The 27,870-nt window shown below is 39.1% G+C and overlaps 2 protein-coding genes and 1 long non-coding RNA gene across 3 annotated transcripts; 2 read left to right on the top strand and 1 right to left on the bottom strand.

Annotated features, from left to right (window-relative positions):
- Positions 1–69: 69 nt before the first annotated feature.
- LOC6578830 (plectin) lies at positions 70–4,275 on the top strand. The gene is made up of 2 exons (XM_002004696.4): positions 70–3,468; positions 3,737–4,275. Exon 1 carries the CDS (start codon positions 230–232, stop codon positions 3,314–3,316), a length of 3,087 nt encoding a protein of 1,028 aa, XP_002004732.1. The 5' UTR covers positions 70–229; the 3' UTR covers positions 3,317–3,468; positions 3,737–4,275.
- A 17,206-nt stretch (positions 4,276–21,481) lies between these two features.
- LOC6578829 (gamma-butyrobetaine dioxygenase) lies at positions 21,482–23,058 on the top strand. Its single transcript, XM_002004695.4, has 2 exons — positions 21,482–22,463; positions 22,538–23,058. The coding sequence occupies exons 1-2, from the start codon at positions 21,523–21,525 to the stop codon at positions 22,860–22,862; spliced, it is 1,266 nt and encodes a 421-aa protein (XP_002004731.1). The 5' UTR covers positions 21,482–21,522; the 3' UTR covers positions 22,863–23,058.
- A 1,122-nt stretch (positions 23,059–24,180) lies between these two features.
- On the bottom strand, positions 24,181–25,338 carry LOC116804095. Its single transcript, XR_004364117.2, has 2 exons — positions 24,894–25,338; positions 24,181–24,829 (listed from the first exon to the last, which is right to left on the bottom strand). It is a non-coding gene; the product is annotated as an uncharacterized LOC116804095 (long non-coding RNA).
- Positions 25,339–27,870: the final 2,532 nt, after the last annotated feature.

Below are 27,870 nucleotides of genomic sequence, written 5' to 3'. Positions count from 1 at the left end.
CTACCAGCTATAAGAATAAACATAGCCAAGTTATTTATTATATAGCCCAATTTACTTGAGATATTTTAATCAAATTTTATACACATTTTCTTTTAATTACATAAATTTATTTCAAATAAACTCTGAATTGTATTTAAATTAATGCATAAGCACGAAATTATTAAGCTGGTAACTGAAATAAAATTTGGGAAACTTTAATTGAAAGCAAAGTCACTCAAAGCATTCGAAAATGTCTCTGCTGGCGAATCGCTGGGTGCAGCTGATGCACATCAAGAAGCAGATTCATCACAAGAACAAGGAGCTACAGAAATACAAATTGCTGGCACGTAAGCGCTTGAAGGCGTTACGTCAAATACGTAAGCAGCTGGCCGGAGCTGTCAATCAACTCTTAGCCGACTATTCGAAGAGGCGGAAACTGTCATCCAGGGCACAGGCGAGGGCACAGGTCGCCCGGCTGTTGTTCATTTACCAAAGTTCGCTGAACAAATGGAAAAAGAAGAACAAATTTCAGCAGAAGAAAATCAGAGAATTGCGCGCTCAGGACGACGGAGTAAATGAGAGTTTGCGAATTCTGCGCAATCGATTGAGAATGCATCCAAGACGCAAGTGGATTATTGCCAATAGTCTGCGCAGACTTCGCAAGCAAAGCAATATGCGCTACATAAATGATAATGCTGATGTAGAGATTGATCCAGAACTTTTTAAGAGATTGCTGTCGGAATTGAGTTGCATTGAAAGGTATCTAAGGGATCGTAAGCAAAAGCAAATACGCCAAGACGATGATAATTTAAGTAATGTATCTGCATTCCTAGCGTCGGAGGTCTTGCGGAAGCATGTGAAGAAAAAGAAACGTCATCAGCAGAAAAAGCATCATCAGCAAAAAGTCGAAGATATTCAGTTCACAGATGAGCAAGAGAATGCGTTAAATTCAAAGAAAATCCAATCTAAATTTGGTAAAGAATCGGCATATAAAACCCTCCAGAAAATTGAATCGAGTGTAAATAGTATTATCGGAATGAAAAAAAAAATAAAGGTCAACAAAGATCAAAAGACGAAGGAAATGATGGACATGTTAATAAAATCCAATGAACAGAATCTCAAAATAGAGCAAGAGAATACAATCGAAAACGAGAGTGAAATTCCGAAAGATGTCAGTGAGTTCAAAAGAGGTAAAAAAGGACAAAAACTGGAACCCAGATATAAAGAAGAACACACAGACGTTAATGTGATAGATAGAAGATTTTTACCGAAGGTTATATATAAGCGACCAAGCTATCGGCGACACAATCGAGTTCCCATTCAGGAAGAGTTCCCAAAGTTAACCCCGGGTGTAGTGGAAAATATAAAACCAAGAAAAACACTTTATTCTACAACCTTGAGAAAATCGACAAAGAAGAAGTATTCGTTAAAGGAGAGAAAACTATCTGGGGAACTTGAAAATGAAAGTGCGCTCAATGAAACCGAATCGATCGCACTAAGTGCACAACAATTGCGTCTTGATAAATTCAAGGACTTATATCAGGGTATCGAAGATGTGAATGGAAAGCTGAAAACGAAGCGAAATGAAGACAGTTCAAGCAACAAATCATCTCAATCCCGTCAAAGTCAAAGGGAAAGCAAATCGCTAATGGAATATATCAATAAACGAAAGAGCCGTCAGCCTAACGAAGATCAACAGGTGGCAGAGTTAACAGAATCCGAGCTACAGCTGAGGAAACATCAAACATATCTGCAACAAGTGCAGCATATAAAAGCGCTACAAAAACTGAAGCACCTGTCCAGCCATCAACAACGCCAGCTGCGACAGCTACAGGAGCAAGTAAAACAGCAACTGCCACAGAATCAGTACATACACCATCTGCAGCAGCTACGAAAACTGCAGCAGAAAATGCGCGATGGGAAGGCCGGAGAGCAATCCGATGAGGAGCTCAATGAATTGCTGGAGGCAGAGGCACCACAGTTGCCCCCAAAGACAAGCAGTCAGCCAGTCGATTTGGTGGCAGAGAAGAAGTTTGCAGATCAATTGGAGAAGGAGAAGAGTGCACTGAAAATAATATTCGAGGGCCTCAAAGAGGAGGGTCAGCCGAAAGATGTTGCCGTGTTGTTGCGCAACAAATCAGTGTCCGATATGCAAAACTCCGAATCATACAATGACGAGTTGACTCGCGGCGTTTCATTCCATGTATCGTCCAAACGGCCAACTGTTGGCCACGAGCTAATGGCCAAAATGGCCCTGCATAATAATGGAAAGATAGTTGAAGTGCAAAATATTCTCAAGGACACAATCACAGCGCCCAGTTTACTGGATGCAATGGTCGATCGCAATGCGATCATCCATGCGGTGCGAAATCACGACATGTGGAAAACTCTATACGATCTGTATGAGAATTTGAAAAACGTTCAAATACCCCAGCCGGTGATTTATCAAATGATGCGCTCTCAGTATTTGAAATTCATTAGCGAAATTGTCAACGAAGCGATACAAAATGGAGCAAAGACCAAAGGGAAGTCCAAGGCATACAAATTGGAAATGCGCGAGAGGAGGGACAGCGATTCGCTGGATGAACTGGAGCACACGTCCTATTCGCAGGCACCCAACGAACGGAAGAGCGCCATGTCCTATTCATCGATGGAAAACGAACGAGTCTCGGCGGAATCAAATATATATCGGGACCTGAAGCGCATGGATGATCGCTATTCGGTGCTTGTTATCCAGAGCATCTTGAGCGCACACTCCAAGTACTTTGAGCACCTGGCAGCCATGGAGCAAGCGTCGGATGCCATTCAGCAGGTGCAGCAGCAGATGCAAGAGCCGAAGAAGGCCAAGCCCGTCCAGGCAGCACCCGCGAAGCCGGAGAAGAAGCGTGCATCGTCGTGCATCACGCGCTTGTACTACGAGCCGCGTCGCACCTGCCGGCAGCGCCAGGCGGACGAGGAGTGCACGCCATGCGAGTGCCCGTCGGAGGCCAAGCTGGATGTGTGCATTAAGTGCGGCGCCGAATTGACGCCGCTGCCGGAGAGCGAGCCATCATCGAGTCGGGCTGATCTCGGCTTGCCGGACGATGTCCTGGCTGCCTGCATGCACAATCCTGAGGTGTTGCGGGCCACCGCAAATATTTGCGAGCGCTGCAGCTTTGTGCACAAGCCGAACGTGTTGTGCCCCAGCTTCAAGGCTGCGGGCGATGGCGCCACCAGGCTGCAGCAGCAGCTGCATCTTATCAAGCACCATGCCAGCAGCAATCGCCAGCATTTGGAAGGATGCAGCTGCTGCTGCTGCTGCCAGCCGGCCGCCCGACATGGTCGATGCAGCGCCTAAAGTGTTGCAACCGGTTTACAGTTTATGTGGCTGCAGCCCCAAAACGGGCAGCTGGCTGGCTGGCTCGCTGGCTGGCTGCCACAGCTCGTGGCAAATGAAACATTTTGTTTAAGTGCAAAATAAATTCAAGTAATGAGTTTGCAGCGTTTATGGTGAGTACGTTGCACATACGCAGCGATGGCCGGGGGGTGTTAAATGTTCGCCAAGTTTCATAAAATATGCAAAAAGCCAACACACACACACACACACACACACACATACTTATGCATGTGTATCTGTGCATTCACATTGCGCGAAGCTGGCTGGCTTTTAATACACTCTCCTTTGGCGAATATTTTGCTTCACTCCACGTTCGTTTCTTGTTTTTTTTTTTTGGGCCAAGTTTTTAAGTCAAGCGGCTGTAATGGAATTTTATTGCAGCACTCGCATTCTGTTTGCGCAGGCGAAACATGTACCAGACATTTTCATAAACGTTCCTAACCAAATGCAAAAGCGCGCGCCGCCAAGACGAGGAAATGAAAATAGTCGGAGCGAATCTTAAGCCAAGTAAAGATTTGTCTTTAAGTTTTTGCCTTAAGTGAAACTTGTCGAAGCCGCAAGCAAACGCAATAAGCTTGTAAATTGATGCCAGCGATCAATCATTTGGTTCGTTGCGAATGCGGCAGCACTTTTCCATTTTGGGCCAGCTAGCTAGTTGGACAGCTGGAGAGCCGCTTTCCTTCCAGGAAGCAGCCATCTCTGCAGCTATCTCTGCAGCCACCTCCTGTCCCCGTCCCGTTCCCGTTACTGCCTTTTGGCCAGCACATTTGGCGACGGCGCCCAGTCAACGCGTAAGTTGAGACGTTTTCATTTGCATTTAGTGCCACAAAGGCAACACTAAATTGAGTGATTCGAATGCGGGCGGTTGACTGCAAGATATCCTGGAGATTAATAATAATTTTGTGGTTATTAGAAATGTGAAATGTAATAAAAATAAATAATGAAAATAATGAATAAATAATAAATGTAATAAAAATGAAACTAACGAATAAACTAAGAATAAGCTAAACTTAAACAAAATAAATTATTAAATTATAAAAATGAATTGATGCATTTTCAGGCAGCTTATATCTAGATGTTATAGACATCTTATCGCTATATAAACTTGTATATGCTACATATATGGAGTTCAGAATAACATAGAGACTGCTGCTTATACTAAATATTAATTCTAATTCTTGTTCTAGTAATCAAACTATTCCTACAAAATCTAAAGAATGTAAAGAAATTATTGGAATTATTACAATATAATAGAATGCGGTTTATACTCGACTCCGTTTATAGAGTCTGTACGGTTATTGCAACGAAAGTTCTAGTCCCAAGACAAAGTTAGATGACCAATTTTCGATGGTTACGGATATTACGATATTCCTTGAGCATCGTTATAATCGGATTCTACTGCCTTAATAAAATATATGATAAATGAAATAATAATATTATAAATGATAATAATATATAGTCTATTATACATAATAATATATAATACAAAATATTTAATATTTAATATATACTCAGGTGTACGTTAACTTTAATTGCTCAGTGTATAAAAAAAAAACATTCTAGTTCAATATTTTCGACAAATATTAAAGTTTCCACTTCACTTGACTAGAAACTGTTTTTTAAGCAACTCTTTCTGACGGGCATTCCTTCAACTGGGTATACACGGCTATATATAGGGAATGCGTTTGCCCAGCGTCAAGCTGCTCAATTTGCGTTGACTGGCTGTAATATTATCTTGTTTGCTCATGACACGCGCCGCCACCCACGACAGGGCAACTCGGACTCAGACTCAGACGGTGACTTGGACTGCGGATTGGCGTTGGAGCATGTTTGAAGCGAGAGTTTGGCATTGTCCAGCTTTTGGCATTTCACTCATTTCGCGGCTGCGGCTTTTGTCATTTTTCTTCGCGCTTTTCCAATTCCATTTTCATTTTCTTGCTTTTTTCCCCCCGGCTCCACTCTTCATTCCGTTCCATAAGTCATTTGTGATTTAAGTCTTTGGCTTGTCAAAACAAATGAAATGGAGCGTTGAAATAACTGACAGCACGCAATGCCCATTGGGGGCATTCAGCTACAACTATAATAGATGAGAAGAAAGGGGAAGAGGTTGTGAGGGAGAGAGAGAGAGAAGCAGAAGCAGAAGCTGAGATAGCTACAACTGCCGGCAGGCATTGTCCATTGCGATATTCTTGGCATTGCATTTGCAATTGGGGTAATTGCATTTTATTAGCGCTTATCGCTCTTATCGCCAACTGCCATTGTCATTGTCATTGCGCATTGTCATGTTGTAGTCGAAATTTAATTAATTTCTATTCACTGTAAACTGTCTTTACTTCTATGTACCTCTCTCTCTCTCTCTCTCTCTTTCACTCTGTCTCTATGTTGCTTGTCATATTGTGCAACATATGTAAGCGGCTGCTTAATAAAGCCTCAAACATTTTACAATACTCCAGAACAAAGCAGCCAAACAATAGGGGTACACCCACACTCATATATTCACAAAGCAATGGGGAGAGAGTGGGACTACCTCTATTCTTATTGGACTCAGGTGTGGGCAGTGCTCAAGTCCAAGTACCTGGCCATAAAGCAGCTACAAATTACACAGCTTAGAATATGCCAAATGGCACAAACAAACGCAAAAAAAAAGTAAGAAAAATCTGGGAAAATAAAAGCGCAAGATAAATGTGCTGGTTGAGCTCACAAAATGCTGCCAACTAATTGAATAAGTTGGCTTTTGAAACGCTTTTCATTTAAATATAAGAGAAAATTCGTGCTAAATGTCAGTTACAGTTGAGTATATGCATATATTTCATTTAAGTGTAATATTTTTTATTTGTTGAATATTTGATTTATTTATTATGCGCATTGATTCTATGTGGAAATGGTAGAGCTTATATATGTATATTGAAATATTTTTAATTGGATTATTTAATTGGATTTTCAGTAAATAGGAGTGTGAGAAAGCTTTTGAATTTCTTAAAGAATCAAAAAAATATTTTCATATTGGCATTTATTACAATTTAATAGAGAATGAGAAAACTTTAAAATTGCTTAAAGAAAGGAATTTATTAGAATTATATAGAATTTAATTTGAAAGGAATTTGAATTAAAATTATTTATTTTTACCATAGAAGATTTGGACATATAAATAAATAAATTAATTTTTACAATTTAATGCTTCAAAAATATTTATTTATTTTTTTTTTAATTACATAAATTTAAAATATAAAAAAAAAATAATATATAAAATAAAATATATATAATACAAAAATATTAAATGTAATAATACCATGCTACTAATTGTAATAATATACCTATTAACATAGACTTCAAGTTCGGAAAAAAATGTATTTTCTTTTTAATCATGTTTATACTTTATTTTTAACGCCTTAGACAACTTCGCCGTCTGTACAAGCCCCGAATGAATCTAAAATTGCAAAGAAAAATCGTATCGTATAATTATCTAAATCTGTTAAAACTCTTATTAGTAATAAATATACAAAAAGCACAACCAATTAAAGTAAAAAGTTGAAGTAACGGATCTTACCATAAGCTCAACCATTGTGAAAAGCACATGGAAAAGAGACTTGAAGCTTAGATTGCGATTAAACTTTTGCTGATAATCTTCGTTCCACTTTGATGTTCAGCCATATCATTTGGGTAGCTGATCTGTGAGGCGTTGCCTGGCTGTAGCCAGTGTTGGGCAATACTTACGATAACTGCAATTTGCACTTAACCCTTGCTGGCTAAAACTGCTTGTGGCTGCTATCTCTAGTTGGGCATTGAGCGACCCACACCAGGACAATTAAAGCGGAGCACACACACATACAGAGAGAGAGAGAGAGAGAGAGAGAGAGCGGGGAGAGACACTTAGCCTAGTAACCACTCAAACCACTCGAAAAGTTGTCCGCAAAGTGCGAATGCATAATTAATTCCAATTATGAGTTTACCCAACAACATTGGCAACATTGGCACTTGTCTTCGCACTGAACTCGAGACGATGCAAGATGCGGCAAACACATGTATGTGTGAGGGTGTGTGTGTGTGTGTGTGTGTGTGTAGGGGCTAGAGTGTAAAGACTTATCAGCGCATCGACAGCAGCATCAAGCCCTGAACTTTGGTGATGCTGTCAGCCCTGTTGCTGCCGCACACACACATACGTACTCACACACACACATGCTTGTTGCATAGTTTGAGTGAGGCAAGTGCTTGGCATGTTTAAACACATGCTTAAGTGTCATTTAGACAGTTATCCGCCTGGCAGCCGTAGCCAGTTGCTGCTCTGCAGCCTCAAGGTTTTGGGCCAGACAATTGATGGCTGTTTGATATAGCCGGCAAGCAGATTCTTTTTACCGTCCTTTTTTCTCTTGTTGCTGTAATTACAAAAAATGCTCAAAAAAATTGCAATATCAATAACATTTAATGTGCCCCTCTTTATGGAGGTTTATTCTTCCTCTCCTTATTTTTCGGGTATGGGTGGAAAGTGCTGTTGTGTCTGAGTGTTGGCAGCCTTCAAAGCAGCAGCAGCAGCTACAGCAAGAGCAGCAAGAGCAGCAACAGCAGCCTTTACTTTAAACGGAAATGCATTTCGTTGTTGTTCTTTTTGGAGAGCATTTGCAGTCGCGTTCGCGTCGCGTCTGCCAGCATATCTCAAGTGTTTTAATGGATTTTTAGCGACATGCATAGAAGCTGTTCATTTAGCCAGGCAACCCTCTTTGCTACTGGCTGCTACCCTCTATCAAAATGCCACGCCTTGAACTTTAGCCCACAATTCGATTTGAAGAAATGTCAAGTTTGCCTTTGTCTCTGGGCTCGCCGCTCTGATATCTACACATGCAACGCATCAATCATGCGTAAGACACCCGACACAGCCCGACAATCGCGAACATAGCCTTAAGCCAGGGAAATATAAGAAGAAGAAGATGCAAAACCTCGGCCAATCCGAAACGAAGTTCAGTTCATAAAAAGATAATAAGCCTTAAGCTTACCCGCATGCCACTCAAACTTAAGGCCACAACAGCTGATGCCCAGCCAGAGAGTAGAGTAGAGGTAGCTCTACCAGCACCATCAGCAACATCCGCAGCAGCAGCCGCAGCAATCGCTGTGGGAGTCCAACAAAAGCCTATAAATTTTTAGATTATTTGCATATTGTGTCGAGCACTTGGTGCGACTCATTTAAAATGCGCTTTGAAGGAGTATATTGGTTACGCCGCTTGCCTTTGCTAATGCTGTTTGACTAGAGGCTCTATGATCTATGATCTATGTATACTTGGTCAGTGTGTATTGTTGTGTATTGTATATTTATAACGAAAATATAGAAAGATGAATTCCCCATTTCACACATACATAGATCTTAATATCCGCAGTCCTTATGGAAAATTTCTTCTCACAAAATTTAGATATTTTTTTTGCTCTTATATAAGATAATGTTTAAAAATAAATTAAAATTCAAATTTTGTGCTAATTTATATAAATGTAAAAAAAGGTTCTAGGAAAAGAAAGCAAACTTAAATAAAGTTTAAAAAAAAAAATAAAATTTTATCTGACAGTATAAATATATATTATAATGTTAAGCCAATTATCAAAAAATTTTAAACAATTAATAAAGCTCACATGACACAAAATGGAAGCAAAAGTCTAGAAAAAATATTTAGATAATTTTAATGCTGCTTAAAAATATATAAATTTAGATATAGCTCAAATATTTCCAAGCAGCATTAAATTTATTTAAATATTTTTTTTAAATAAAGCTTAAAAAAAAATAAAATTTTATCTGACAGTATAAATATATATTATAATGTTAAGCCAATTATCAAAAAATTTTAAACAATTAATAAAGCTCACGACACAAAATGGAAGCAAAAGTCTAGAAAAAATATTTAGATAATTTTAATGCTGCTTAAAAATATATAAATTAAGATATAGCTCAAATATTTCCAAGCAGCATTAAATTTATTTAAATATATTTTTTTTAACAATCAGATCTAATATAAGATATATTTTTATATTTAATGAATAGTTGAGTTTTTAGAATTAATAATGTTACATATTTATCAATAAATGCATCTACTTATCATTCAAATCTATTCCTATTCGTCAATAACAGAGTATCTAGCAGTTAGAACCAATTCTTTCCATCTGATTTCCTTGTACATTTTCTCGCATTTTTCCCTTTTACCGCTTTTTATAATTTTAACGCAAAGTGGCGCAAATTCAATTTGCTATTTTGCGCTTTTCTTTTGTTTTCTTAGGTGTTTGTTTTTGTTTTTATATGTTTATTGTTTGTGCTGCTCAGACCAATGTAAATCAAGTGACATTAAACGCACAATGCATACAACAATAAATACATGACATCCCACCTAGGATCAGCGCAGAGGAGCAAGAGACTGCGATTTATTTTTAACAAACAGACTGAGATTGAGGCAGAGATAAAGACTGAGATGGAATCGCAGTTGGAGTTGGGGCACAATTACTATACGTTTATCATCAGAATTAATATTTGTGGCCATTGCAGCTGCGCACCACCAATTGAACCTAGTCTAGACTCGAAACTTGGTCTTGAGGCAGGCGCGTGTGTTGCATGCAAAATAGTGAATCGGATTAGCTAGATAAGTGCAAGCGGGATGCACAACTTGTTGATTGAAGTTCTATTATATACTATGTGTAGTGTCGATAGTTTTAAGTGTTTTGAAATTGTTTATAAGTAAGTTAGTTAGTTAAAAAATTATTTACAAGTAAATTAGATTATGTCTAAATAGTTGAAAATCTTTTAAATTTTTTTTTTTTTCAATTAAAATAAAATTTTGTTTAGGATCTGCATAATGTTTTTTTTTTTTTTTTTTTTTAACAATATATTTTATACACCGTATCATATCAAATCGTCCCATATAAATACAAAATAAATAAATATATCTTGAATTACATGTATTGATAATAATATATAATATTAATAATACAAAATATATATATCAGCACTAGTTTATTTTCTCAGTGTATTTATTCATGTATTTTCCTTTTTTTGGCATATTTCAAAAAGTTTAATTAAAAATTGAAATCTCAGCTTTATTTGATTTTTTAAATAAATATAATAAATTTATTAAAATATTTCACTATTACAAATAATAATTATTATTCATTAAACTGAAATCAAGCTGATAGTTGCCAATCCCAAAAAAAGAGAAGGAATTCAGTGCTGCAAACAGTTAGCGAGTTAATCGAATCAAAAATATGCGCATAATAAGCGAAAATACCGAAATTCCAAACAGAGCAGCAAAAGAGTGAAAGAGTGAGCACGAGTGAGAAAGAGAGGAAGGGGGAGAGAGGGGAAGAGATTGCTGTGCAGAGTTTGGCTGATGCATGATGCAGTGGCTCATGTTGCAGCAACGCAATCAACACTCGCTGCCTCATGACGCAAACATTTTAATTTATGCGCCCGCCGGCGTTGAAAGTGACGTGTCCAAAATGCAGAGCAGAGGAGCAAGAGAGTGAGAGAGGGAGAGAGGGCGGGGGAGAGAGAGTGTGCGACAGGCAACGCTTGTTGGGGCTTGGTTAACTTTCAAACGTAAATTGCCTTAAATCATTTTTAATTCAATTTCCAATGGACGAGACGGGACAACATGCGGCTAATCTGCATGTGATGCCACACGAGACACAACCGACTCTCTCTCTGTGCGTGTGTGTGTGCCATTGTTGTTGTCAGCGTGTGACAGGTCGCGCTGTAAGCGCATAATTGGGTTGTTGGCCAAGTTGTCAATGGATTGAACAGCAGCGAATGCCACTTGATAAATGAGCCATTTGCTCAGTAATTTAAGCAGAATTTCAATAAGCTGTGTGCGGGGTCAGCTGTCAGCTGCTAACTGGTAGATAGAGTGATGTACAGGGGAAGAGGCAATGGGTGGGTGGTGTGGGTGATGACGGTAGATTTGTGTAACCAAATACTCATTACATAAGTCCAATGGGGTAGCTGGGCAAACAAAGTGCCAGCTAAAATATGCTGATGCTAGCCAAGCAAATTTTATATGTAGAGCTAGTGCAAGGAGAGCGAGTGCGAGTGTGTGTGTGTGTGTTCTAGTTAAGCCAAAGGCAAATATTGACAGGCAAAGTCAAATGCGGAGCAAGCAGCAAAAGCATTTAAAGTAATCGAGTGTTAAAAACGGCAAACGCAGGCAAACATTTGGCCAGCCAAGGGTTGGGGGCAGGGTGCTGCCACGCCCACAGAGCAACCAACACCCCACTCGCAGCCTGTGCAAATATTTAGTTGCTCATAAATTACACCAGTGTGTGTGCGAGTGTGTGTGTTGGCTGGTTGGAATCAGCATCACGCTTTAATGCCTCATTAAAATATGCGCAAGGGCAAATAAATTCCAGCTGACTACTGAATATATATACTTATATGCATATATATATATGTATATATATTTAGAAATCAGCTTTTGCTCCTGGGGCAGCCAAAAAAGTCATAAAAATCTAAAGTTTTCACATAAAATCAATTGCTGCCAAGCAAATGTAATCATTGGGTCGGGCCACGGAGGGGGAGGGGTTAAGGTTTTGAAGTGCTCTGGCTGGAGGGCAGCTACGGAAAGGGGTTGTCACGGCGCACGCTTGACACCACTCGCACCACTGAGCGTCGTTTGGTTTATTAAATTACAAATAAATAATGAGACTGATGGCAGGCCAAACTGTTGACTGGCAGCTCGTCCTGGAGCCTGCCTGACTGCCTGCCTGACTGCCTGCTTGCCTGCAGTTATTAAAAACTTTACAAAAACAATTAACATGCTGGCAGCAGGCAGCAGGCGGCTGGCAAGTGGGCGTGCCAGCTCTTTAAGGCCGCTGACAAATTGCTCAAGGATTCACTTAAAGGCCGAGCACTAGGCAACAACAACAATAGCGAGGTGCATCCTTTTTTTTTTTCTTGTGTTTTGTTTTTATTTTTGCCACGCTGTGGCCACAAAATGCAAAGCATTAACCAAAGCTACAGCCGCAACAATAACAAATGCAACTAGGGGTGCTGCCGGCAGGGGGCTGGGGGGTGGCAGGCATTGGAATTGCAGCCGCAAATAAATTTGTGCTGAGTAAAATATATGGCAAAAATATATATGTATATATATATACATATATATAAAGCATCGCATGTGCAACTGCAGGAACAATGCCAAAAGCAACAAGCAGGAGCAGCAGCAGCAGCAGGAGCAGGAGCCCGCAATCTGCACCCTGCAACAGCATTCGACTCCTGCCACTGTTGTCCCCCTTTTTCATTACAATGCCGCCCGCACAACCCTAAAAGCAAAGGCACAGTGGTGGCAGCTCGCACTGCTGTAGAGTGTGGGCTGCGGTGGTTGAGTGGTGCAACGGGTGGTGCGGGTGGATTGCTGCTGCTTCCCATTGTTTGCAGGCGCGCGCTCTGATTAGAGACGAGTCCCATTCAAAAAGGTATGCAGCATCATGTTGTTGTTGTTTGTTTGTTTTTCTAATATTTTTTCTATTTTTTTTTTTTTTTGCATAAAGTGAGAGATATTTTTTTAAAGACCTCAAAAAAAATTACTATTCATATTCATAAGCTAGAAAAAGTTACATAAATAAACAGCAAATCTGTAATGATTACGTGTTATTAATGGAAATTTTTTTCAACTGAAATCAGACTGGGGTAGAGGCAGTCAACCGAGAGGGAGGGGGAGAGAGAGAGAGTGATAGAAATATATTTAATTTGCATTTAAATTGTATAAGCTATTAAGAGAATCCATGAAAACATTTTGTGTGTTAGCTAAACATTAATTTGAATATATTTTTTTATATGGATAACGAATGCATGATTTTATGGAGATTTTAGACCAAATGGAATTTAATAAAATTTTGGTATATTTAATAATTTTATATGTAAATTGTGAACAAGTATTTCATATATTTAAACTTGCTTGCATTCAAGATCTGAAAGATATGTATATGAAGAGAATGATCACTACGTATGTACTCTACTATACTCTATGCTATGCTATAATATAGTACCATATAAGATATGATATGATATAGTATGATGTATAAAGTATAGATATATATTTTTAAACTGAGCTTACTTTATTTTCCTAGTCGTGTGGTAGATAATTATTTTGATTTATTTTTATTAATATTTTATTTTTTATTTGTTAATTGTTTGTTGCTTTAGTACCCTTGAACATTTTTCAACAATTATATACATAACAGAGGTTAGCTATAGTTTTCAACTAAGACTTATATATAATTTGCTAATTTAACACTGTTGTATGCCGAATTTTTTTCAAAAATAAAATGTTCCATACAAATAAATAAATGAAACAAAAGAAATTGCTTTATTTGTGAAGTAATTAAATAGGATCTTAAATTATCTATGTTATATATGTAAGTATTTTATATACATATGCACATATGTTATACGTTGTTTCTTCCAGCTTGCCAATTCAATAGATTTATTTTATTAATCATTCGATCAGTCAGTCACCCTAAATCTCTAACTAAATTTAACTAAATATGCTCTGACAGTATAAAATTATGATAGATTCTTCAATTAATAATAATAATATGTTTTTAAAAACTAAACAAAAATTCTTCAATTCATAAAAATATATTTTTTTTTAAATTAAAAAAAAAAATCAGTTAGTCACTTAATTACTCATTTACTCAATCAGTCCATTTAAGTCAGTCAGATCAGACTGCCTCATGCTGGCAGAGAGAAGTGCCAGCCGTTGCCGTTGTCAAGAGGCCTTTTATATTTTGGACTGCCTGCCCAGTTGCCCAGTCTGGGATGCATGCAGCCACAGCTCATATTACTGCAATGGCATTTCTTATTGGACTTGGGCAGATTTCCGAGTTGGGCAGGAGTCGACGTCGACGAACCGTGCGTTGTTTTGTGCTCTCTAACCAAAGCGCCTGTTTTAGTCTTTGATTTGTCACACCAAAGCGTAGCTTTTCATGGCAGCCTGTCAGAGTTTCTGCTTCTTCTATTTGCATTTTTTTTCTAGCTGCCAAGACGTTGAGGGGAAGGAGTAGACTATGAGGTTGTGGGGGCCAGCTGAATGTCCGACTGGCTGGCTGGCTGGCTGGCTGAGCAGAGCTGACTGCCTGTTTTCACGTCCAGTTTAGCCCTTGGCTGATTTTTGATGAAAAGTTTTCAGTTTCACATTATTCAAGCGCACTAAGGCGCCAACCGCCCGCCCGCCCCCCTCCAACTTTTGTTGTTGTTTGTGGCAGCTTTGCGGCTGAATGGAGCTTGCATTTGTTGTTGCTTTTATTTTCTTTGTTTTTTTTTTGTAATTTATATATATATATATAACAGAATTTTTGTTGTATTTTAATTTTGCCGCAAATGGAAAATAATAATCAAGACAAATAATAATAAAATGGACGCAGGCGAAAAAGGTGTTGGCACTGTCTAACAAATATGTATATATACTTGGCTTTGGAGTGTGGGCGTGGCATTGACGACGACGCACGACAAACGACCCCGCTGTGGCAGCTTGTGGGTGGCAGGGGGGTAAGAGGGGGCAGTCGCTGTGCCCGCAGCAGCTCTTGGCTTTGTTTCGACTGATTCTCAACAAAGCGCAGCGCACTTAATTCTCTTTACGCACACACACACAGGCACACTCACACACGCACACATATGTATGTCGCGCTGGGCTGGCAGACATGGTATGACAGGCTTTTTATGCCTAAGTATCTTAAGTTGTCAGCTTGGCAGAAGGCACAAGAAATCCTTTAATTTGCAGTAAAATGCAAAATGTCTATTTATGTGTGGCTGTGTGTGTGTGTGTGTTTGTGTGTGTGTGTGCGAGGCAACAAGTCAGCGTGCATTGGACTTTGCCACTTGCTGCCATAGCGGGCAAGCCCCAGCTCGAGTCGCCTCAAGGTATGCAGTAAATTAAAATGCACTGACATTTCAGCGAGCCAGCCAAATGACATAAGTGTGTGTGTGTGTGTGTATGGGTGTGTGTGTGTGTGTGTGTGTGTGTGTGTGTGTGTGTCTCTGCACTTTCTTTGCACTTTTCACATTAAAAAGTTTTGCCCGCAAGCTAGCTAGCTAAGAAACACAGCTCGGTTTTGACAGCACGCACACATACAAACACACACACACACACACACACCCACATGCACACACAATGCAATGCATTGAGCCATAAATGCATGACTCTGATTCAAGTTGAGCTGTTTCAAAACTTTGCCAACAAATTGTTATCGAGACAGGGCAAAGTCTAGTGACCACCCTCGCATGGCACTGTTTTGCATATGAATAGGTGGCAGGCAGCTCAGCTTGGCTCGAGTTGGCCGGGCGTGTGGCCAACGCTTATGGCCACGTTAATGGCAAACTAAACTGCAAACTTTTGCTGCCGCCAACGACGCACGCATACGTAATAAAAGGTGTAAATGAGCAAAAGAGCAAAATGTGTGGACGAGGACATGGGGACTGGTGGACGGGTGGACGTGCGGGGCAGCTGAAGAGGTGAAGAGCTGGAGCACCGCCTGGGGTTGGCAGTCAGGCGTATAGGCACACGCGGCCAGGTGAACATAGAGCGTAGGGCTATGGACTTACGCCTTGAGCCATTATAGGGGCCACTTGCTGGGGCCACATGCGAGGCGTGGCAGTTGAGCTATTTATACTGCACATGCACAGTGGTGCAAGATCTATTGTGTAAAGTTGGCACTTTATTTTTGTTTGAAGTGGCCAAGAGCGGAAATTTGTAGAGCTACTAGAGGGTAATCTGAGCAGAGTTGGATAACTAAGTTGGACAATAACTAGATTGGAGCTCGTGTGAGCAGCTCAGGCGATGTTTGAGTGAAATATTTTTATTTAGATGGGAATGAAACCGTTTGTAAATCAAACAAAAATTTAATTATTTGATATGTTTTTTATTAAATATTTTCTGTACAATATTAAATTATATTTCGTTCTCTATGAACCTATTAAAATACTGTCAGTGAGGTACACAAATTTATTTATTATAATTCATACGGAAAATACACACTATATATATTTGCAAAAATGGGGAAAACATATTCTTTTAATTTAATTATTGTTATTTTTATTTTAATAATTATAATTATCATTAATACTTTATTATAATTTACTAATTTTTATTGTATTTATTTTTAATTATTTATTTATACATATAAATATATGTATATATGTAAATAAAGATATGTGTATACAAATTTTGTATTCGTGATATTTTAATTATTTGTTTTATTATAATTACTCGTAATATTTGTGTAATATAATAATTATTTTTATTATTTTATATTTAGTTTAAAGTTGAACTGCTAAATTATTTAATTAATTATTTATAATAATTATAATTTATATTTTATATAAATTTAAAAAAAAATTATTTTATTTGTTTATTTATTTTTTATATATTTTTTTTTATTTACTTAATATTTTTTACATTGTTTTTTTAATAAAAAAAAAATACCATAAAATAAAAAATAATAAAACAATTAATTATTTCAAATACTACGAATACAGAATGAACAAATTTATTAAATTGTTAAATTAAATTTTTAAATTATATTATTAATAACTAATTATTGCACAATATTATTTCTTGTAGTTCATTATTTAGTTTACATTATAATTATTAGTTTATTATTACTTAACATTGTTCTTCTGTAATTTTTGAATTACTATAACCTGAGCTAATCTCCCTAGCACAACATTCTTTTGTTATTTCAAACACTACGTATTTAATAAGCTTATTATCTGGCTATTTTGGCCTTAAACTAGTTGCGAATCACAGCACAACAAACGCTAAAAAACTGCTAAATTATACAAAAATGAGCTTTCATTTCATTTCGCCGCGAGCTGAAGTCTGAAAATGTTCTATTCCACAGTGGGTTTTCATGTGTATTAAACTAAATTTAGCGTCACTTTGAATTACGGCCGGGCGGCGACGTCTAGTGGAAAGCCGTGTGGCAGGCTATTATAATACAAGTAGTGCTGCCACCAGCTACCTGCCACGAGCCACCTGGCTGCAAACCCAACAAATTATATATATACATATATATGTATATATATATATGTATGTGGAACATGATGTTTGCAAATTTATGTAGTTGTAAGTCGCTGCTGCAGGAAATGCCATAAAAAAGCCGGCGAAGGCGAATGGAAAATAAGAGGCAAAACTGTGAAAAGTGCCTGCAAAATTGTGCGGGCGCCGCAAGTGCGAGAAGCGAGCGGCACGACGGATGTGAAGCGTTGCCCGTTGACAAGCTTGGACGCGTTTAAAGTGCAATTAGCGCACGTAATTGTAATCGAGTTGCCCCGCCAGCGACAACAGTGCCACATATTAAGCCTCAAGGCGGCGTTCGGATGTTAGGGGGCATGGGGCGTGGCGCTGGTGGCAGCTGGCGGCATAAGCCGCTGGCCCGCTGGGCTTTGCCCAAAAAGGAGTTTTGCATTTGTACGTATTTCTTTTTTAAAGTCAACCTGGGAGCAGTAAATAAATTTGACACTTAATCATATTTACGGATTTGTTTGGCGCATTTATTTATGTGTCCCACTGTGGGTGTGTATGTATGTGTGTGTGTGTGTGTGTGTGTGTGTGTGTGTGTGTAGCCGCATCTTGGCGCCGGACCGTTTGCCACTTAAGGATTTTGACAACGGGCACTTTTGCTTTTTTTTTTCATTTTCTTTTTTTTTTGCTGCTGGCTCCTGCCTTCCGGTCGCAGCGGAAGTGCAGTCGCAGCGGTTGTGGCTCAAGTGTGGGCGTGGTTCACGGGACCACAAAAGCCGCCAATTTGCGCTATTTCAAGTGTGCCAAACAACAACAACAACAACAGCAGCTGAAGCAGCAGCATTTGCCTAATTATGCGTTCTGCCTTTGTTATTTATAGAGGCCGAAGCATTCGGCCTTTCTATGCGCTTCTCATGACGCCTGTTTGCCTGTTTGTTGGATTTTGGGCCCGTTTTGATGCTGCCCACGAGGCTAATTAGGCCTAAAGCACGCCCATTGTGCACACCGTTAGCCAACATTGTTATACCCAACACCAAGGAGCACACACACACGTACACTCGCACACACACACACACCGACTCATACTTGGACACTTTCTGCTTGGCTGATGGACCGCATTTCCGCTTAGCTGCGCTTTGGAGTTCATTAATAATTTTGTATATAAAAGGACCCCCCGTTACCGCCCCCACGCCCTGAAAAAAACCGGTGCGTTCACAAAATGTCAACAGCTGAGGTTGCTTTACAGTTAGAGCGTTTCGATTTGATTTGGTTGGGTTTGATTTACTTTGATTTGATTGGATTTGCATTCATTTGAGTCGAGAATTATTTGCCACTCGAGTGCGATTTGGTAAACATGAATGTCAAACAATTTACTGGCAAATGTTGTGGCTATTAGCATATATATGCATTAAATATGTACCCTGTAAGTGCTAGCTGAGAGTGAGAGGGTGTATAATACTTTTTCTCTACTTATTTATTTGTTTTTTTTTTTTTTTTTTTAAATGAGTCGATGCTTTAATAAAGCAATATAATATAATGAAATATACAAAACAAAACAAAAATCTTTCAGGCTTAAGTATGATTATGATGGGTCTATTAAAAAAAAAAAGATTAAAAAAAAACAAGCATTTAAATAACTAAAGGACTAACGAATGAAAACTATAATCATAAAAAGATTTTTTCTGTATAATATTTTTTCTGTATAATATCCTAGTCATAAAAAGAACTGAAACATGAACCACCCAGACTAAAAGTTAGAGTTGCTAGTCTAGTAGAGCTCGATAAACTCCAGTGGAACTCGAAGTTCCTAGATTTAAGAAGATTATGGAGACATGAAATTCTTGGCCTTTCCGTAATGAATATATAGTAAGTATAGAACTTTAAAGATATGGAACTTATAGAATTTTATAGATATATGTATGCAGGTGGAGAATAGAGGTATATTAAAGGTCTAACAAGCCCTCACCCCTACATAAAATGTTATTTTTGTAGAACTTCGACTACACCTGGATACGTAATGCAATTTGAGTAAGTGTTTCACTATCACAAGCAAAGCTGAGTTGTTTTAAGCCTAATATAACCCAATTAGCAAAGGCATTTAATGGAAGTGAATATCATAAACATACATAGATATACTTATATTGATATATAATAATGTATATATTTATATACGTTGAGCTTGTGTTATATAAACAGCTTGCAAATTCATTAGCAGAGATTGCATTGAAGTAGAAGTTGAACGAAATTGATATCTCCATGGATAACTTGTTATATGACAGCAGATGTAAGCTGCAGTTGTTGTTGTTGTTGTTGTTGCTGTTGTAATTGTTGCTGTTGATTACGATTATTGTTAAGTGCAGGTGGAAAACTGTCAGGCGCAACACTTGAATGCATTTTCATTACACCTCATTACATTTCACTTCATTGCAATTGTGCGTTGTTCTTGATGATTTTTCGTTATTTGTTTGTTGTTGTTGTTGTTGCTGTTGCTGTTATTGTTGCTGTTTGTTTGTCAAGTCCTATGAATGGATCGAGGCACTCGTTTACATAGATGCGCATGTTTTTGCATGTAAAATGTTTTTAATTGAAAACAATAAAGTTTCTGGCTTTGGGTTGCTGCGCATTGCCAGCGGCATGGCGCCTCCATCTCCATCTTGCTGGCTGCCTATCCGTCTCCCGTCCCGCTATCATCTCTTCAGATATATATAATGCATAAAATATTCCATAGAATTATGAAATGGCCCAGCGAAATGAACAGCTTTTGCTAGTAGTGGAGCATGCCAGGCATAACGACTGCTGAATACACTTTCTTTTCAATCAGAGTGAAATTTTGTTTCCTCCAGAAATTATGCTATGGAATTGAGAATTCATAATATTATAATTATAATGAGTATTATTACACCTCTCCATATTATATTCTATATTCTATATTCTATATTCTATATTCTATATTCTATATTCTATATTCTATATTCTATATTCTATATTCTATATTCTATATTCTATATTCTATATTCTATATTCTATATTCTATATTCTATATTCTATATTCTATATTCTATATTCTATATTCTATATTATATATTCTATAATCTATATTCTATATTCTATATATCTATATCTGTATTCTATATTGAATGAGTTGACTTAATTGATGTACTCGACTTTAATTTTGTTGGTGAGTGTAAATACACTTGGCAAAGCTAAAAGCTGAGCATTCACGGATTGTGTTTCTTTGTTCCAGGCGTGAAAGCGAGCTGAATGAAAATGGAAATGGAAAAAGGCGCTTGATACCCAAGCGATAGATAGATGCAGATACAAATGCAGTTGTGTATGTGTGTATGTGTGTATATGTGTGTGTATGTGAAATGCGAAAGTGATAATTAAAAATCGCGCTATAGACTTGCAGTTGTTGTTCTATATATATAAATTTATATATACGAGTATATGTATGTATGTGTGTGTGTGTTGCCTGGTTATTGTGTTGTATCTGAAGTGGGATATTGCAATCAGGCAACATGGGGCAAGATGGATGTGGCAACATGCATGAAGTGATCAATGTGCCTAACAATGATTGACGGCATTTCAATGAAGTGCAAGGCAGCAAGAGCTGGAAAGGGAGAGAGAGAGAGAGGGAGAGGGAGAGAGGTAGGCTGAGAGTCAGTCAGCCTGCTCTGTGAGATAGAGAGGGAGAGAGGGACCCAGGGGCTGCTGATGACAAACAATTATGCAGAATTTTGCAGGCGTGCGCAATTTTGTGCAAAAAATTAATTTTGCATTTTTAATTTTGCATAGATTGCTCGACTTGCGTGTGTGAGTGAGTGGGTGTGTGTCAGTGCTTGGCTGTGTGCGAGAGCTTAAAGATTCACAGCGAGTCTTTAAACAAAAAAAGAGCGTTACCCCTCTGATTAATTGCTGAGCCAGCAAACAAGGCCCGGCCGGCTGCTATCACAAAGGATTGATAAGTGCTCGACTTCGAGCTGGCATCAGGCGAGCCGGCTCGACCAATAATCTCTCAATAGTGCTCTCAATGCTGCCAGAGGGCCACGTGTCCATTGTAGCCAACCATGGGCGATGAGCTGATGCTGCCGCTGCTGCCGCTGCCTTGGCCTCTGCCTCTGCTTCGGCTGCTGCTGCTGCTGCTGCCGCCGTAACTCAGCTCATTCGCAGCGCGCTGCCCAATCACTAAAGATGTTAACCAGCAACAGCTCCAGCTACAGCAACAGCAACGGCAACTGTTCCAGCGCCAGCTCCAGCTCCAACTCCAGCTTCAGCTCCTCCTGTGTCCAGGTCAGCCGAGATGTGCAACAGCAGCTAGTGCTGCTGCGCCTCCTGCCGGACTCGCCCGGCTTGCAGTTTCCGGAGATTTGGCTGCGCGACAATTGTCAGTGCAGCACGTGCTACATGCAACAGACGCGCAGTCGCCTGCCGCAGGGCTGGAACTATCTGGATCCCTCGGTGCGGCTGCAGCAGCTCAGCTGGTGTGCGGAGCGCCAGAGCCTGCAGATCAGTTGGAGCGATGGCCACAAGTCCAGCTTCCCCTTGAGCTGGCTGAAGGAGCGCGATTTCTCGCCTGCGAGTCGTGCGCGTTATTTGCGCGATTGCTATCGGCCGGAACAGCGGCTCTGGAGCGGCACGGAGTTCCAGCGCATACAGCGTGAGTTTCTCTACGACGAGCTGCTGCACAATGATGAGGCGCTGCTGCAGTGGCTGCACCAGCTGGCCGTCTACGGACTGGCGCTGGTCAAGCAGGCGCCGCTGGACTCGAATGTGCTGCGCAATCTGTGCAATCGCGTGGGCTTCATGCGCAGCACCACCTACGGCGATGAGTGGAGCGTCAAGGCGCAGCCAGGTGCCAGCAATTATGCTTACCTGGCCGCACCGCTGCCGCTGCACACAGACATGCCGTACTTTGAGTACAAGCCGAGCATCACGCTGCTCCACACGCTGCAGCAGTCGGACTCACCTGGCGGCTGGAATCTGCTGAGCGATGCTTTCCATGTGGCGGATCTGTTGCGTCAGCGATATCCGGGCGCCTTCAAGGTGCTCAGCGAGACGCCCGTCGACTGGGCGGACATTGGCAGCGAGAAGAACCTGAGATTCCACAACATCTGGCGGGCGCCAGTTATCAAGTGAGTGAGCCAAAGCTTTGATAAGTCTCTTATTTTAATCACTCTCTCTCTCTCTTTCTCTCTCTCTTTGTCAGCTTGGATGCCAATGGCCGTTACGTGCGCATCAATCTGAGCATTCCGCAGCGAGACAGCCATTTCAGTGTGCCCGCCGAGCAGGTGCGTCCCTGGTACGAGGCCATGGCATTGTTTATGCGGCTGGCCAACGAGCAGGCATGCACGTTTAAGACAACGCCAGGTGATGTTCTTACCTTTGATAATGTGCGCATGGTGCACGGCCGGACGGGCTACGATGATACCGAGCAAAATATTCGGCATATTGTGGGCGCATTTCTAGACTGGGACATTGCCTATTCGCGTTGGCGTGTGCTCAAGAATGATTTGGGTCATTACAATAAATAGCCGTTATTTGTCGCCTTATCAGTAAGCATGTGAATAATTAACAATATGCACGTACATAGTTCCCCTCTCTGTGCCTGACTCTGACCCCTACGCCCCACGCCTCTGACACTGCCCAGCACTTGGTTTAATCAGCTTGAAACATTGTATTCAAATGACATGGGAATAAAGATTATAATATATATAATTACACATTAAATCGAATGCAGTGTTTATTTATTAATTAAATCATTATTATTATTATTTTTTTTTTTTTTTTTTTTTTTGCTGATAACAAATAACATAATAAAAACCCGTTCGTTAATTAATGCAATGCATGAGAGTAGGGGATTAGTAAGTCAACAAACCAGAGCGTGGATTGTGGATATTGTCCGTGTGGATGATAATTTACTCATTCTAACTGATCCCGTTACAATTTGTCGTTTGCCTGCGTGGCTTGTTGTTAGTGGAAGTGTGGAATTCTAGATGATTCCGTTACAATGTGTAGCTAGCAGGCTGCTGCAACAGAGAGGGAGCATCGTGTATGCTGTGAGTTCGAGGGAGAGCGCTAATAAGGTTCCGATTTACTTTTCGCATATTGGAAATGGTATGAAGCAAAAGAGTTTTATTGGAAAGGAAGAGCTAGCTCAAATACAGAAAGAACAATTAGTTAGTGAGCGTCAGTTCTGTTGGTTGGCCGTGTAATTCACACGTGCTCGTTATTCGTTTTTATTCTTCGTTACTGATTTAATAGTTAGTTGTCTATTGCAAATATTTCAATAATCATCATTATTATTATTTTTTGTTTGTATAAATAGAATTTTTTGTGTATATATAGAATTATTTTTTTTTCTTTTTTTTTCTGTGAATTAATAAAAATTGTGAATGCATACATACATACATAAATATAATAATCTAATTTCAACATGCTTGGAAAGGTAAGAGTACTACTTTTCTTTACGTTTCTAGAAATATTTACATACATATGTGTGTATATGTTATCTATTTGCATATTTAATTATCTATTTGCAGTTGCTATTATAGCACGCAATAAGCTTTGACTCTTTCTTTTATGTAGTTATTCTCCTTTTTTCTTTACACCTCAAATTCTACCTCGTAAATTTGCATTGGCAGACTTCACATTTTTTTTTTATGATGAGTGCCAAAGTAAAGGCGATTGGAATATCTCTCTTTTGACAGTTCATTCGTATGGATACCGTTGCTGGTTGTAGGCACAGCATAAAGCGCGTATTTGGTAGGATGTGAGTGAGAGTAGCAAGGGCAATATGCGTTTGATCCCATTGCAAGAAGCGTACATACCCAGTGGCGGAAATGCCCATTATTTTGTCCATTACTCATGGATTACTTGTCGCCTGTGTGCATGAAAAGATCGATTACAAGCTGCCTTATTTTTTTAAGGAATGGCCGCTTTTTCTCCCGGGTGCATGAAATTATTGAATTTTGTAATGCAGAAAGTAATGAGGTGACGAAGTTTCCTTCGGCTCTCCATTACCCATGCGTATACTTTTTAAATATTGTAATGTAGAAATTCCGCAACCTGAAGAAAACGCCTTATACATTTTCAAAATCGCTTATGGGTTAGTAATGTGCGTACATTACAACACAATATACCTGCAACCCATTTTCCCACTATATAAAATGGCTTACTTCTTAATGCAATGTAATTGGAGAAATAATTGATTACTAATTGAAAGATAGAAACGCTTGAGTAATGCAGTATTTTTTGTTTTAATTTTTAAAAATTATTATTTATTATTTCTTAATATCTATAAATAAATGTATAGTCTTAAACTATGTATTATTACTATTTTATTATATCTATCTACATCTAAATCTAAAGCTATGTCTTATTATCTAGTTTGTCCTTATTATCGAACTTCTGCTTTGCCAGTCGACCTTTCTGGACCCGAAAGCAGTTTCTTATTGTACTTATATAGGTCTTCTTAGTGGACCCTTCGGTTTTATAGCATCTGTAAATTAAACAATATTAATTTTTTTGTCATTAAAAATACATGTAAGATGATGTATACATACCAGATACTTCCCTTTAAATTTACGTCCGCACGGCTCAGCAATAGCAGAAAAGTGACGCGCCGCGGCGGGTAAAACGAAAACAGAAATCATCACACATATGCATTTTTGAACTTGTATTTACACTCATTAACACTATACACACAAAAGGAATAGGCATAGACAAAAAAACCAAACGAAAGAAGGCACGCATTCCATGCAAAAAACGGTAAAGTCCAAAACGAAATTCGGCGATTTCGTCACGACGCAACGAAAGACGAAAATCGTTTATTGGTCAGCGGGGAAGGGGCATACAGAAACGAAGTTGACAAGAGCTCGATTCTGTCGTATGAGTAGAACTTTTTATTTTGTACATTACAAATGCGCTGAAAAAAATGTTCATAGGTAATGCATTACTTTTTTGTCGTATGTAATGCATTATTTCAACAGACCTCATTCAGGTCGTCGCCACTGGGTAGGAAGTGGAATGGAGCGTGAGAATGTTAAACCGTTGCCTGCTCTTTGTTTCTGTGGTTTGGGTGAGCGTGTTAGTTTAGCAAAGACACGAATCTAATAAATGAGTTGAAATCCACTTCCAGTGGAAGTATAAGAAGAGAGTGAGTTGTTATACATGCATACATAAGCATCCAACGCGTATTTGTATTTCCTCTTTAAGTAATTTCTTTTAATGAGGCCATTATGATATTCAAAGTTAGTTATAAAAATAAATTACAGGGCATCTACAAGTACATACAGCGAATGTTGTTTATTAATTCGATGATTAACTAGGGAACACATGATTTGAAGTGAAAGTCTACGACACGTCATTGTTTACGCGCAGCTTAAAAACTGTAAATGACTGGCGGTAATTTGGGGTGCTGTTATCAGTAAAAATGAATGAATGTTTATGCCGTTTGTCTGTATGATTTCTGTTCTGTTATACTTTGGCTGACGCGATTAGCTGTTTATCAATTTATGGCCAGAGCCAGAGACAAGCATTGACCTGGCTGAGCTTTTAGTGTCAGCGTAAATCACACAACTGTGCTGGTGTGTGTGCGGGTGAGTGAGAGTGTGCTGAACCCTTTAAAACAAGCAACAAGCTAAGTGTGGAGAGAAGGCTGAAGTGGGCGGGGCAGTCGGTATTTTTACGGCACATTTTGACGGCACCTTTTGGCAGAGCCGGAAGCTGTTGCTTGTTGCTTGTTGGTTTTGCTTCGTTTTTTTTTTTTTTTTTTTTTTTGTGTGCTTGGTGTGGTTACCCAGTGGCAAATCCTTGGCAAATCTTTTTATTTATGTCATTGATGCTACACACACACACACGCACTCAAACACCCAGGCAGACACATGAGAAACACACATCTACGGCATGTGATTTTGGTAGCAGTGCAAAACTTGCCAGCCAAGTAAATCCCTCTAATAATCCACATAATAAGCAGCTAGAGAGTCCGCTGAAGCAGCAGCAGCAACAGTAACAGCTGACAGCAAAAAAAGGGTTGCAGCCACGCCCAACCTGCCGCCCACCCAACCTGTCGCTTGTTTATAAGTTCATAAAACTGAACGAGCTGAGCTTTGAGAGGGTTTGAGGCTTGGTCTGTTGCACATAAAAGCGAAGTAAAAATAAGAGAAGAGTCGCAAATCCAATTTCTGTTTGTGGTTTGGGCCAAGTCTTTTACTGCTACCACGGCCATAATGTGTAATTGAAAACCCTGCGCTCAACTATTGCACTCCCGGGGCCCACTCCACTGCCAATGTGTGTATGCGATCTGCTCTCTAAAAACTAATTGGCACAGTTGTGGCCAGCCAAAAAGAAGAAGAAAAAAGAAAAAAAAAAAAAAGAGCGAGAAGCATAGAGATAGATAGAGGTTTATATGCTGTGACACTGACACCGCTGGCCATTATGTAAACAAGGCCAAGAGCCAGACCGAATTGCCAACCCTTTGGCCAAAGGAGCAACTGGGCTGCAAATAATGCGCTCAATTTGTAGACACTTTCGGCAGACGTCAGACGGCAGACAGGGCAGACAATCGCCAAACTAAAATGCTTATATACAATTTCCGCTAACCGCCCCCTCATTACACACACACACACACACACACTCAGACAGACAGAGAGCGAGAGGGAGAGAGAGCTAGATAAAGGGGTTTTGGCTATGGCCCAGTTTTTGCTTGTGCCAACTTTTGGTTTACCAACGTCTTTTTTTTTTCCTTCTTCTTTCGTTGCAAAACTGTCACAATGATAAACATGCGGCAATTGACGCAATCATTGTCTGTCCATGAATTGAATTAAATCAACTCAAGTGCGACAATCCACAGCGACTCATCCCCAAGTGCTGGCAGCAACCATCCTTCAAGACATATGGATAACGTTCACTCTATGCCCAATTTGGACTTTTTATATACGCTAACTAAACGAGTTCAATGAAATTGTCATTACATGTGTAATGCTTGAAGGCAAATGTATAAATATATTTAACTTTTATTAGAAGAATCTAATCTTAAATAATCTAAGACTGAGACTTAACATAAGAATTAAATACTGGCTACAGCGGACTATAATTTATTATTATTTGCATAAGCAACAACTTTATATAATTTAATACAATTATCTATAATTTGATGTGTCGATGTTTTAATTAATTATTTATTTTTATTTTATTTTATTTTTTTAATCACTTTTAATTTTGACCTCTTCAAAGTAATCCCCAAGAAAAATTATATTATTAAATATTATAAATAATATATTTTAGTATTTAGTATTTTAGTATTTTTCATGCATTAATTCCATTAATATTTTCGCATATTTCGCGCATTTCTTTCTCAATCCAACTTGTTAGTGTATTTGCTATTCGTTCAAGTGTGCGTCTATCCCTATCTGATTTCATGTCCTTTCTCCTGCAAATGAATGGTTTCGTGTCATGCACGCGTAGACATTGAAATCAAACTAAAATAAGTATATAGAGTGTCTGTATCAAATCATATCATACAAATGATAGTCAACCCTT

This window comes from Drosophila mojavensis, unplaced genomic scaffold, assembly GCF_018153725.1.
Source record: "Drosophila mojavensis isolate 15081-1352.22 unplaced genomic scaffold, ASM1815372v1 contig_80, whole genome shotgun sequence".
Lineage (NCBI taxonomy): Eukaryota > Metazoa > Arthropoda > Insecta > Diptera > Drosophilidae > Drosophila > Drosophila mojavensis.
This window is presented reverse-complemented; position numbering and strand designations above follow the sequence as displayed.